The 14,623-nt window shown below is 33.9% G+C and overlaps 1 protein-coding gene and 1 non-coding gene across 2 annotated transcripts; one reads left to right on the top strand and one right to left on the bottom strand.

Annotated features, from left to right (window-relative positions):
• Positions 1–527: 527 nt before the first annotated feature.
• LOC133034936 (uncharacterized) lies at positions 528–2,162 on the bottom strand. The gene has a single exon (XM_061110486.1). It carries the CDS (start codon positions 1,669–1,671, stop codon positions 640–642), a length of 1,032 nt encoding a protein of 343 aa, XP_060966469.1. The 5' UTR covers positions 1,672–2,162; the 3' UTR covers positions 528–639.
• A 6,569-nt stretch (positions 2,163–8,731) lies between these two features.
• LOC115701600 (small nucleolar RNA R71) lies at positions 8,732–8,838 on the top strand. Its single transcript, XR_004008594.2, has one exon. It is a non-coding gene; the product is annotated as a small nucleolar RNA R71 (small nucleolar RNA).
• The last annotated feature ends 5,785 nt before the right edge of the window (positions 8,839–14,623 follow it).

The raw sequence follows: 14,623 nt of genomic DNA, 5'->3' as shown, positions 1-14,623 counted from the left end.
TCTTAAGGCTGGCACCCAACAAAAATTCCAGACAAGTTATCATGCAGAATATATAAGTTAGTATAATTATATATAAAGCTAAAGCGAAGACATTATTGTTGAACATACATACCAATACCATAATCATTCGTTTTTGTTTTTTTTTTTGAAATCCAATACCATTCGTTCTTTAGTCTCTAAATCTGTTTATTTTGGAAAGAAAAAAAAGGGGGATTCTATAGATTAATGCATGGTAAAAGTGAGACTCCGATCCACAAATCAAGCTTCAAAAGATTCAATAAATTAGCTTTAGTTTAAAGCTCTTTGAAGAAAAAATAAATTAAGCATAATAATCCTTTATTAAGACTTACTTTAAAGTCGACTTTTCTATTTATTCTTTTTTAGAAAAAGAAAAAGATTATTTTTAAAAACTGGAAAGACATAGAAAAAAACAAAAAAAATAGTGCAGTCTGGGAACGAAATTGTTATCACTAGTAATAATAATGTAGATAATTTGCAAAACGAGCAGTAATTAGTTAACAAAAACAAGAGAATCGTTTCCAATTTCATATAATCATTTTATCAAATTAATAGAATAAACAATTAATAATTACCATATATTTTCACAAAATTAAAGTTTTTTTTTTTTTTGTTTTTTAATCAATCTTTCCTCCAAGCGTAAAGCAACAAAGAAAAACCGCCATTACTACCAGTACTACATGATCTAGTAGAAGAAGAAGATGAACTTCTTCCTCCATCGCTACTCTCTTCAGCCCATTGAAGCACACTTGAACAAGACGGCGAATTCGAAGACGAAGCCGCCATTGAAGCAGAGCTACCTGCCGGAGCAGTTGCCGACGACAAGCTCTTCCTCAACAGCCTCTTTTCCGGGCCCACCATTTCCGGCCAAACCCCACCATCACCAACTTGAAAGACAAAAACCCCATGTCCGTTACCGTTATTACCGTTACTAACCCAATTGAAAACATCCCAAAAGAACTCGACTTCGATTTCACCCACGTAGATTTTCTCGTTCCCCCTGAATTTCCAGGCGAGTCTTTTAACGACGAGGCTTGTTTCACCGTCGACTTTGACTTTGAGCGTTCCTCCACCGCACTCTATCCCAATCTCGTGTTTGGACCCCAAAAACATTGCCCGGGACGCGTAATTCCTGCGTCCAAACACGTGTTCTCGTCTGGAAAGAAGAGCAGGTATGATGGGCAGTACCTGAGTCCGAGTTACGAGCCCCGAGCGCTGAGTCAACTCGTCAAGGAGATCGCCGAGGAAGAATTCCAGCTTGGCGTTGCAGGTAATAGCGACGTAGAAAGAAGAGTCTGGCTCGGCCGAGTTGGTGGCGAACTCTGCTCTAGTGAAATCCCAATAAAGCTTGATTTTTTGGGAATGTTGGTGGGTCAAGTAGATGGATTTGGATCCGGGTCGGGCTCCGAATAAGGAGAAAGTCGATGGCTGAAGAGGTATGGTGATGGAGAATAAGTCAGGGGCGTAGATGGTGAGAGAGTGAGTGAACGTAGATTTTGACCAAGTGAGAGTCAAGTAAGTTGGAGAATTACATAGTTGAGTTTGGTATATACATGTTATGAGGTTCTGATTAGGCACATGAGAAGATGTTGTGGTTGAGGATGTTGGTGTGTTTGGTTGGCTAAAACAAGAAGGGATCATGGTATCCAACATTGTTAGTAGAAGGTGGCTCAAAAACACGACCAAAACCAAACCATGAAAAATTTGAAGGTTCTCTTGAGCACTGGACTATGTTTTGATGGGCAAAAGTTCTGACTTTTGAGCTTTTCTACTATGGGATTGGGAGTGTAGTTGCATGGTTTTTGAAAGTGGGTTTTTTGGTGTTTTAGAATTTGGAGAAGTGGGTATGGAGAAAAAGGAGAAAAAAGAGAGAGAGAGAGAGGGTGTGCTTTGAATCTTGAAAAAATGATGAGGAATTATAAAAAAGCTTCTCTCATCACAATCATCAGCACCAGTGGCTAAAAAGCCTTTATACATACAATTCAATCATGTTTAGATTCCTCAATTTGCGCCTTTGACAGTGTTCCATTTCTCCTATATATATAATATATAAATTCTATATGTTTCTCTTTTCTTTTGAGTGAGCTGTGGTGCACCAGGGGAGCTTTTAGGTAGGTCACCATCACAGGTGACTTTGATATTGTTTGTGTATCTTCTTTTCTCCTTTTCTTTTTCTTAATTGATTTTGTAATACTTAAATTGGAAAAGTTCTCTCTCTTGTTGTAAACACTACTCCTCAAAATAAAATAAGAATATCGAATAAATTTTTTAGAGTTAAGTGGTGGATTAGAATGCTCTCTTTAAGACGTTCGTAGAACTGTAAAGAAATATACAAGAAGTTATAAAACAGTCCAATCATATATTATATCGAATCGCCACTGCACTATGTAATTCTTTTTAGAGAAACTGAATCGTAAGAGTTATTGAACTTGTCCCATAAAACTAATAAGATTAAATATTCAAAATATTAATCAAAAACGTTTCTCAACTCATGGCGCGTGTGTGATAGGTAAAATGTGTGTCCATACTCATTTACATAAAATTGAATGCCCCTTCAATCCTTATTCTAAGTACTAAAATTGCACCTTATATACCCTTATAAATTAATTTTCATATCCCATATGGGGCTCTCTTCATATCACACACTAGAAGACTCTCCTATCCCAAGTGCCAAAAATTGAGTTACTTTGTAAAAAGTTTGAGCATCTCCCTCTTAGTTTAAATTAATTTGTATTCCTTTTGCCATCTCAAAAGCAGGATTAGAGAGATGGGGCCTTGGGAAAAGCAGTGGCCCCAACCCAACCCAACCCAACAAAACACACCCACTTTTTCTATATGTTGCTTCACAACCTACTTGAGTTCAATACTACATTACTACTCATTCATCAACACAGACTCCAGAAGATGCTTCGCTTTGTCTTTAGGTATGATGAAGTGTATTAGAAACTCTTGGATTAGATTGCTGTTTTGTGTTTTTGGTGAATTATGGCCTTATGGAATTCGACTCTTTAAAAAAACAAATATGTATATATTGTATGACAAGACAGAGTAAAATAAGACATGAACAAGTAACTTTAAAAACTTGGATATATTTAAAATTCAAGATAAAAGAAAAATAAAATGCATGGAGCAATTTTCTTTTAATTATATAAAAATAAATATATATATTTAATGAACATTGTTATCAGACATCATATGGTTCATAACACGACGCGTTGCGATTTTAATAACAATTTCTCATATTAATTGTTAAATCAAGTAGTATGAGACTTAATATTAATTTGCACCAATAAATATATACCAATTGTACTGCTGGGCACCATAAGATGCCCTTAACATTTCTCTTTTTTAATTTCTAAGTCATAGTACTGATTGATAATTATCATTTAAATACAATATTCCTTGTTTCCTTATTCTCCCACCCCCATTATTAGTCTTGAGTCTTAGCAGAAATTTCAACAACTAATCATCTTGTCTTTTCTTTGGTATTTATTTCTTATTTCTATCTAAATTGATCCCTTCTTACAAGTTAATTAAGTTGGTACAATGTATTTATTATTAGATTTTTTTTTCTTATACGTAGTTAGTAGATCTTACCTGTTATCATTATCTGATCAATCATTTTCTCAAGAGATTAGTTCACATATCAGTGAATGGATTATTTATGAAATCTAAAAATATGCATGATTTTGTTGCACAAAAATATTGGTGGTGTTATTTCTGAGGCTGATTTTATGCAATAAAGGCTTTTTACATGAATTTTTAAAAAGAAGTTTGTTTGATTTTGGGGTAAGAATATTTGGAGTACGAAAATTGATGCCAATAGTTTTAATTAATATACTGAAAGAAGTTTTTGAGAATCAATTATAATCTTCTTCGTGTTACAAAATGTTAAACATGTTCCGTACAAATTCTAACTTTAACATCTACTATTACTATTCTATATTATTGTTACAGCAACACATATGGTTTGGCCTTAAAGTAAGTATAGCACATTCATGTATGTTTTAATAATAGTAGTTGTAGGATGAGCCTCAAAGTAAGTATATAGCTTCATGTATGTTTTAATAATAGTAGTAGTAGTTGGATGAGGCCTCAAAGTAAGTATATAGTGTTAGAATATTTTTATGTAGTAACAAGTATTGTTTACTTAGTGTCGGTATTAGTATATAATGATAACTATATAAATCGGTAATGTATGGTATTATTATTAGGCCATATTAGAATGCATATAACGTACTAACACGCTCGGGACTCATAGACATGCTCTAAAATGTTTTTGGTCAGCCTATTAGGCCAAGGCAACTAATTCTTTCATATTGGGTATGTTGGCCCAATTGACCCATAATTTCTTATAAAGAGGGTTGTACTCTTTATTGGTTTTTAAGGTAGGATGGGTGTAGCTATGGTGTAGAGAGAATGAAAGAGTAGTGTTCATCATACCCAAGCTCTTTTTTATGTGTAGATCAAAAAAGTATAATCAACATGGTCATTGGAGATCAAGGTCAAGATTGGAGGTATGATGCTGAAAATTATTAATACTACGCAAGTATACGCAATCAAGTAGTAAATCTCACACAGGTGAGGTCGATCCCACAGGGAATTGGATTAAATACCACTAAACTATACTTATAATTCTATCTGGCAGATCAAAAGTAATTATGATTTAGAAATAGTAAAGTATGAAAGTAATTCAGAAAACTTAATAACACAATTGAAAGTTGAGCAAGATGAGATAATAGGGAGGAGAATCCTGTTGTTGTTTACCCAAATCGTTAATGCTTAATTACTATCCTATTCTTGAAGTGAATGACAGCTTATGAAATAACCTAGCTCCTTTCAGATCTTCTAGATTCTAAATCACATGTTATCTAATTAATTCCTTAATTAAACTAACATGAAATCAGCATTAAGTAATAATCTACTCGTCACATAAGTCATGTGAATACTTTCGTTTCACATAGAACATCGATTATCTTAATTTTAGCATTCTCAATTCTCACTTTTCAGATTTTGAATTGAGATCATAGAACATGCACAAGGTGATCAATCTTAAACATGAAATTAAACACAAATTAAGATAATTTCACACACAAGAATTGAGGAATGGTAATTAAACATTAACTAGGCAAAACATTAAACAACAATCATCATCCTCCCTAAATGGGAAATTTAGTTCAGAAATAAATCCATAACCATTCCTATAGCAATATTCAACATAAATAAATTAAAGAGGAATAAAGAAAAGAACTGTTGGTGGATGAATTCTGGATCTTCACTTCAATCTCTGTGCTCTTCCTGCCGCTCTCAGCTGTATTTTAGGGTTTCTGATCACTCTCCCAGACTTCCAATCGCAGTTTTCTATTTATAACTAAAATTTAAGGTTCGATGGACGAAAATACCCCTAGTCCGTACGGGATCTCGCCGCGGCGAGATAATTGAAAATAAGGGGTCTCTCTGTATCTCTTAAATGGCCGCGGCGAGACTCTTCATCGCCGCGGCGACTGAGGCCTTCTGAATTCTCGAGATCTAGCCGCGGCCAGGTTGTGTTTAGCCGCGGCCAGATGTGCACAATTATCAGAAATTGTGTTTTCTTCGGCTCAGCACGTCTTTTAACGAATTTCTGCACCCGAGACCTCTTTTATTCCAAAGAACCTGAAAACATAGAAAACAATCGTAATTCCGTCCCAACACAGCTAAAAACACACATAAATTAGATCCAAAACATAGGCTAAAAATAGCCTAACAAACTCCCCCAAACTGACTCTTTACTCGTCCCCGAGTAAACTAAGACTAAACTAAAAACAAACTGACAATGATAGCTAAACTTTCCAACAGTTTAATTGTTACCACCACCTGCACAACTTCAATCCATCAATAACCAGAATTTCAACTTGCCAACTCTAAGAACTAAGTTGAATGTGCAATTTACAAGTAAGTAATTCATACAAACATAAAACATCGCAATTGCCATCAATATCACAACTGTTCTAAACTTTCCAACATCCCACTAACACATGATCAATAAGTTTGCATGACATACCTCTCTCCACTAATGTTGACAAATTTCTATATGGAATCAATAGGTCTTTTTCGGTTACATCGCATGGCTTAGGTACATGGGTGGGTGAGAAGTCATTTAGGCTATACTATACCATAAGCACTATTAACCAAGCAAGCCTAGACATTTATTTTGCTTTCTTTCCATATATCCCAAAGACAGAAATAAGAGATTGCAATTTTTCTTATGTGTGTACCTCATAATTTTCTTAATTTTTTTTCTTCAAAAAGACATTTTTCTTATTTTTCCTTTTTTTTTTTCTCATAGGCACAACACACAATATTATTCTTTTTTTTTTCAATCTCTCATTCTTACACTTTATTTTTCCACTTACAGCACTTATCCCCCCCAAACTTGCTTCAAGGCTCATGGCATAATAAGGTATGTTCGGGGTGAAAAGAATTTAAGATATGAATTCAGCTCAGTTAAGTGGTGAAAAATTTTTAAAACAGGCTAAGGCTCAACTTTGGGTATACTATGGTAAAAATTTCTAGGTAGGCTTGAAAGGCTCAATCGATCCAAAGAAAATTTGCCTGAATCATTTTCCAAACAAAAATCATCAAGGATTTCGCTTCAAGAGAATATGTCAAACAAATTCTATTCCATGTCAAGCCAACATTCCACAATCCAAGTAGAACAAAAGTGATATGCGTCAAAAATAAATGTTTTACATCTACATGAACAACCTTCTAATACACATCCAATTTAATTCAAAAAGTTATGAGTCAAGCACACAATTAAGATTTTAATCCATTGCACAAGTGAATAACAGTAAGTCAATCAATATTCCAGCTCAGATATCAACACATGACACTAACAATAACAAAGACTAACTAAAAAAACGAAAAAAAAAACTGAACAAAAAAAACTAAAAATTTTAAATCTCTCCCCCCAAACTAAAGATGCACATTGTCCCCAATGTGTTAAAATAAAATTGTGGTTGAGAGAAACTTACCTGAGCCCCATCAGAAGGGATCAAGTCCACCTTTTGCATCCAAAAGAGCCCTCGTACTAAATGAAGAAAATTTACCACCAATAGTGTTGATTTCAGAGTTTTGCACAAGAGTAAGCTCACCTTCAGAACTACCACACATCAATCTTTTCCAACGACGCTGAATCGTTCGAAGTCGCTCTTTAGGCTTTGCTTTCTTCTTATTAGTTTTAACAAAAGAACCCTTCACCACCTCAATCTTGCAACATGTAGGAATATCAGTTGGGGCAAAAACATTAAAATTGACCTCTTCATCTTGCACTCGCAACTTTAACTCCCCCTTTTGAACATCTATTAATGCTCGCCCCGTGGCTAAGAATGGTCTTCCCAAAATAATGGGAATAGTTGAATCTTCCTCCATATCAAGAATTAAGAAATCAGCAGGGAAGATAAACTTACCAACCTTCACCAGTACATCTTCAATTATTCCACGAGGATGAGTCAGAGAACGATCCGCTAGTTGTAAAGTCACTGTTGTGGGCTTTGCTTTTCCCAATCCTAGCCTTTTGAAGACAGACAATGGCATTAGATTAATGCTTGCTCCCAGATCACATAGAGCTTTAGTTTCCACTGAACCCCCTATAGAGCATGGAATATTGAAACTACCCGGATCTTTAAGCTTGGGCGGTAGTTTCTTTTGCAAAATGGCGCTACACTCCTCAGTTAATGCCACTGTTTCATAGTCCTCTATTTTTCTCTTCTTAGACAATATCTCCTTCATGAACTTCACATAACGGGGCATTTGTTCCAAGGCTTCAGCAAAAGGAATGTTGATGTGTAGTCTTTTGAAGACCTCTAGAAATTTTGTAAACTGTTTGTCTAGATTGGTCTTTCGGAGTCTCTGAGGATAAGGTATCTTCACATGATGATCAACACTGATTGGTGGAGACTGTTGTGGTGGTGCAGGGCTATCAGTAGCCTTCTTTTCCTTTGGTGCCTGTGTCTGTGCCTGTTGATCCTGAACCCCATCTTCAACTGGTTGCTTGCCACTAGGTCCTTCATAACTCTTTCCACTCCTCAAGGAAATTGCTTTACATTGCTCTTTTCCTTTTGCCTCACTAGTGCTAGGTGAATTTTCTTGAGCTTGTTTTGCCACTTGAGTAGCCAATTGTTCCATCTGAGTTTCTAGAGTTTTAATAGAGGCTCTAGTCTCCATCATGAATTGGAGCAATAAATCAGCTTGGATATTGGAGCCTCCACTAGGACTTTGTTGTTGGTTTTGTTGGGGCTGATTTCTCTGCTGGTAGAACCCCTGTTGGTTGTGCCCATAATTATTATTTTGGGAGTAGTTCCCAATGGCTTTTGCTTGATCCATTGGCAAATTATCCACATCTACTTGACAATCTGAAAAGTGATGGTTGCCTCCACATATCTCACAAATAACTTGGGCTTGTTTAGCTTGCCCTGCAATCAGCTTTGTCAAGGCCTCAACCTGAGCTGTCAACTTTGTGATGGCATCAACCTCTAGCACACCAGCTACTTTCTTAGTTTGACTCCTTTCAGTTGGCCACTGCTGATTGTTTAGAGCCATCTCCTCCAATAGATCGTAAGCCTCATTAGCACTCTTTCTCATAAGAGCTCCACCAGCTGCTGCATCTATCAGAGTTCTAGTGTTACCAACCAACCCGTTGTAGAAATTGTGAACCAGCATCCACTTCTCTATGCCATGATGAGGGCATTTTCTGATTAGATCTTTAAACCTCTCCCAAGCCTCATGGAGAGATTCATTATCTTGCTGACAGAAGTTGTTGATTTCACCTCGCAACTTGGCTGACTTTGCTGGAGGAAAGAACTTTGACAAAAATTTCGTGGCTAAGTCATTCCAAGTGGCAATAGAGTTGGGTGGCAGGGAATTCAACCAGCTCTTGGCTCGTTCTCTGAGTGAGAATGGAAACAGTCTCAGACGAATGGCATCATCACTAACTCCATTGACTTTAAAAGTCTCACACAGTTCCATGAAGTTCGAGAGATGCAGATTAGGATCTTCTGAAGGGAGTCCACCAAACTGGACTGAAGACTGCACCATCTGGAGTATGGCAGGTTTGATCTCAAAGTTATTCGCATCCACTGCCGGTGGCCTGATACATGACTGCACTCCAGTAAGAGTAGGGAGAATGTAATCTCTCAAGCTACGGCCATTAGCTTGATCTTCAACGGCACCACCATTATTACCGTTATTTTTAGCATTCGCATTCACATTAGCAGCCATGATTTCTGATGTTTCAGCAGTTGCTGAAACTCTTTCTTGCCTCTTGTTCTTTCTGTTTCTCCTACAAGTCTTCTCAATTTCAGGATCAACTGGTACTATGACTGCTTGTCCTTCACGGCGCATACACTTAGAATTCCTGAAATAGATGGAAACAATCTTGCAAGAATAGATTAGCAATTAGCAAGAAAAAAAATAAACCAAAGTAGAAGTTAGTATAATTTTATGTAATATCAATCTTTATACAATTCCCCGGCAACGGCGCCAAGGTATGTTTATCATTATGTTAATGCTCTAAAATTAAATGTTTGATCTTGGTTTATATGAGCATGGTTTGTTGTTGATTAGTATGTTGGGTTTTATGCCCTAAATAAAACTCTTTACAATCTGATTAGTTATCAATATAAGAAATTTGAAGTGATTGATGTTTGCATGAATTTTACATGCTAATGGTTTAATATGTTTAATATGTTTATTACATTCATACACACAAAATCAGTTAAATCCAGATCATATGTTTATTCACAATTACAGTATCGTCAACACAGTGGAATGTGATTGTGATCATATGAATCAAAAGTTTTGGTCCCTGTTTCATCAGTGTTATTGGATTTACACTAATGTGATAATCAGCGATGATGTGTACTTACACTTGGAGTAAGTGTTATGTTCTTTCCAGGACATTAGTAAAGTATACTAGTTTCGAATGTATGGAGTATACATTGGACTGGACCGATATTGCAACTAAGTTAAGATATTACAAACTTACCGTTATACATATCTTTCCAAGTCAATATCAGTAGTTGATCTTAAGATTAAAAGAATCTAAATCCTGATATGCTTAGGCTCAACTCAGGAGTGCTATTCATGTTCTTAGATTTATTAGTTAAGCCTACTTTCGGGTCAGGGTGATACGTATATTTCGAGAACATGATAGTATGATTGAGTGGGAGTGCTGAACATAAATATGGAATCTATAGCTTCTACTGGTGTATAGAAGTTAAGTGATGATTCCCTTCGAGCTTAGCAAATAGAAGTAAATGGATGAGCTCTTGTTTAGCTGACTAATTATTAGATCACTAAACACCATTTACAGGTAGCTAAGTGTTTTAAGGGGCAAAATACATTGAGGGGTGAGAACGGTAAAGAAATCCCATCTCGATGTAAATCATCTATATAGAGGATCTTTAAATCACAATAAGATTATAACAATGGTTAAATGAGATAGTATATTGGTATCGCGAAACATACAATATGCTCTATATAAGTCTGAGAGTGCAATTCTAAGTTCTAAGAGTGGATTCAACGAAGAATTAATAAGTAGGAATTTACTTGGTAAATTTGGTTCACTTATTGGAAGCTCAGCATATAGATCCATGGTCCCCATTCTAGTTGAGAACATTCTGCTTGTAAGACTCATTAATTGATTCGTGATTGATCAATTATAATTCTAAAGTTAGACTATGTCTAATTTTATGAATTTTCACTAAGCAGGGGTGAAATTGTAAGGAAAAGAGTTTTCTGGGTTTATTTATTTATTAATAGACTTTATATGTCTAATTAATAATTAAATTAAATGACAATATTATTTAATAATCTATTTTAGTTATTAAATAATTAGTTTTGGCATTTAAAAGGTTAGAATTGAAAAATTGGCATTTTTGAGAAAATAGAGATAAAATTTGATAAAATTGCAAAATTAAGTGAGGCCCATTAACACCATATGGCCGGCCACTTAAAAGGCTTTTTCAAATTAATATTTTCATTATTTTAATGCCAAATAAATCCTAACCTAAACCTAGTAGTTGCCTATAAATAGAAAGTGATGGCTCAGTCACAACACAAGTTTTCAGATCATCTTTCTGACAGAAATTTCTCTCTTCAGAAAACTGAGCCTTCCTCACTCTCTACCTTGGCCGAAATCTCTCTCTCTCTCTCTTTTCCCTTCATCTTTTTTCGTGACCCTAGTGAAAGAGTAAGTGCCCACACACAGCAAGCAGTAACTCAATCATAGATTGGAAGACTGTGAAGGATCAAAGCTTGAAGAAGAAGGAGATTCGGGCTCAGATCTTGATTATACTCGCTACGAAAGGTATCAAGGGTTAGAGATCTGAGTGGAAGGAGACATTTATTCCGCTGCATCAATGTAAGGTTTTCTTAACTTTATATGTGTTTATTTTATCGTTTTAGAAAGTTCATATTTAGGATGTTAATAAACATACTTGTGAGTAGATCTAAGATCCTGGTAAAATAATTCCCAACATAGTATTGATAATACATGCTCATTATGTAGTATTTATTAACAATTGGTATCTAGAGCCATCTCATTTGATTTTAGTGCTTAGCATAAACCTATTTATTTTATATCAAATTTGATTTTATAAAAAAAAATAGAAATTTTATATTATTGGAGAGAAAATTAGATTGGGTGATAGAGAATTAAGTTTATGGATAGTATTTTCTGTTACTTATATGTTGAAAATACCAAAAACTCCAAGCTTTTTCAAGCTTGTTAATGATTAAATATGGAGATACAATTTATGGGTGTGGAGTGTTTTCGGGTGAAATGAGTACAAAGAGAGAGCATAATAAATGGAGAAAAATCCCTCAAACGACATCAAAATAATGTAGCAGAGGCTGAAATGGGTCGAATTGGATCCAAATGACTCAGCAGGAGATTGAAGACGACACAAAACAATGTGTCATTTTTTATGTATGCTTTCAGCTAAGTTTATTTCGTTTTTTTTCTTAAAATATTGTCTTTATGGGGCATTGATTGTAAACTACATATCAGCTTTCACCAAAACTACATGTAGTTTTTGACAAACTATATGTCGTTTTTCACACTAAAAAATTTGGGGATGCGTGTAAGGTCCATTTTTGGACCAAATTTTTACCGTTTTACTCCATTTTTTAATTTTTTTTATTTGATTGTGTGATTATATTTGGTGTTTTATCAATTTAAATGATTAATTAACCCATAATAACATAATTAATTAAAGTAATTATTTATTAATAATTATCATCTCACAATTTTATTATTTATTATTCATTAATTGAAAATATATTGAAAATATAATTATATTCATACTAAGAAATTATTTTGTGGTATTAGTATTTTGTTAAAATATAATTATGTTATTAAACAAAAAGAAAATTGACTCCTTATGTACTCACCTATTGTGAGCCTAAGCATGCGAATTTTATCAACCATAAAATTGTGAGGATTGTCACGCATTATTGCTAGTTATTTAATCTCATACAAGAGCAATTTTATTTATTTATTATTTCATAATTATGTTATATGTATGCCTTTTATAATTTTGTGAGTTTTATTATTATAAATTATTTTTCGGCATACACTATGATTAACGTGTAATAAAATATTAATTATAGTTAGCGCATATGATATAAAATTTATTATCAATGTTAGAAATTTTGAAAATGCGCAATGACTTTATTTCATAATTATAAGATTAAAATTGTTCATTGAATATGTTATACTTACCTGTCCTAAATTTTCACATGTCAATTATCGAAAATTGTGATTCATGTTGATATTTTTCTCCTATATTAATCACAATTAATACTAAGATTCATACATGCAATTTAGTCATCCTGTCGATGATTTCAATTGTTAGTTAGGATGCTTAGATGGTCAAAAAATACATTAGATATCATGAACCACGCAATCTTTTCTACCCAATTGGTATTAAATTAGCTGAATTTGGTTATGATATTTGAAGTAGTTGTCCTTACCTGCATAAGAGTCATATATTTTGTTTGAGCGACTCTAGCATGACATGATCGTTTCCGTTGATAGATCATTGAGAAAGTTAAGAAAACGAGCAGATTGTATACTTTTATTTTCACATAGTGATACTGCTCTAAGATATTTTCCTTTAGCTTTAAGCACTTCTAAAACCTCTACCACTTAGTTATCGGATGGGACTATCATATATTTTTTCATGTCGATCTCTCATTAGAAAATTAGACTAGGCCTCAAAATTGATAAATCTTGAAATCATATTTGAATTTAAAGATGCCAAGTTACTGCATGCTCAGTGGGAGTATTGCTTTGATTTTAGTGAGGTATATATGTATTGATCGATTCTTATTGATAAATTTTATGAGGGTGGAATCACTTAAAAAAAAATTCTTGGGCATTTGAAGTGATATTCCTATGTTTGTTTCGCAATAATGAGTTCAGGAGACTAGTACGTTAGTTTTGGGCCTAGAAATAGTTTCAGTGGAACTTGTGAATCTTCTATTACTACATTTTTATGCTTTGGATCAAGATAAGGCATAGATCATAAGTGGAAAAGTTTTAGATTAATATTAAAATAGATGTATGATCACAACTATCTATTCTAATGTGATAGTCGCGTTAATTGTGAATGCTCGTAAACACAATGTATTCAAGATAGTGGATTAATGCATGTGTACTCTATGTCACATCATTGTTGCTACTAAATTTGAATGTTGCTAAGGTATAATTAGACAAAAAATTTAAATCAATTAAAATCTAAATAAACTTTCCACGTAGTAACATTGATGGCTTAGGATAAACTTTGGATAACAAATAAAAAAAATAGAGGAATTCAAGCCTTGTTTTATTTAAGGATAGTTCACATGTTATGTTCATATGATTTTCATAATCTACAGTACCATATATAAAATTTAAGAAGTATTGAGTATTCGTTATTCGTTTGTTAAGATCTCTATCATATGATTGTCATAAACAAAGTCTCTCAAAGTTTTGACTCATCAAAGCTTAAGAGCCTTTATGTTTTAGAAAGCTTTAAAGTGAAAAACACCTAAAGTAATTAATCTAAACATGCATAATGATATGCAATTACTTCTTATGTGCATTGTTTCTCGAAGTGACAAGGACACAATAAGACTAATAAATAGTCTTAATTATTGTACTGTATGCATCTTGATTTAATGGTTATTTTTTATATTTGAATGTCTCCCCGTCCAAATTATGTGTAGTATACATATCCTATCGATGTGATATCATACATAATTTATTTGACTGCCTATTTTGTGATGGAGATTAATATGTTGTTTGTTGATTATATTTGTCCAAGTGGGAAGGATATTGTGATCTTGTATGGACTAATATAATCACAAATATAATTCTATATTTCCAACCATATTCGGTGTTTTCTAAGGAGACAATATGAGATAAGTCTTTCGCAGCAACTCTCAAGATACTGAGATTCAATGCATCATATCGTTTTATTCTGAATAGCCTCATGAATATTGTGATTGAATAAGGATTCACATCTAAGGTTATTTTAGGAGTTCTAATATTATGAGGTAATATATAGGACATTGCATT

This window comes from Cannabis sativa, chromosome 2, assembly GCF_029168945.1.
Source record: "Cannabis sativa cultivar Pink pepper isolate KNU-18-1 chromosome 2, ASM2916894v1, whole genome shotgun sequence".
Lineage (NCBI taxonomy): Eukaryota > Viridiplantae > Streptophyta > Magnoliopsida > Rosales > Cannabaceae > Cannabis > Cannabis sativa.
The sequence above is the reverse complement of the archived record's forward strand: the minus strand, read 5'-3'. Positions and strand labels throughout refer to the sequence as shown.

Bases quoted from the DNA above. Each gene is read 5' to 3' on its own strand.
- LOC133034936 (XM_061110486.1), bottom strand. From the start codon at position 1,671: ATGTTGGATACCATGATCCCTTCTTGTTTTAGCCAACCAAACACACCA.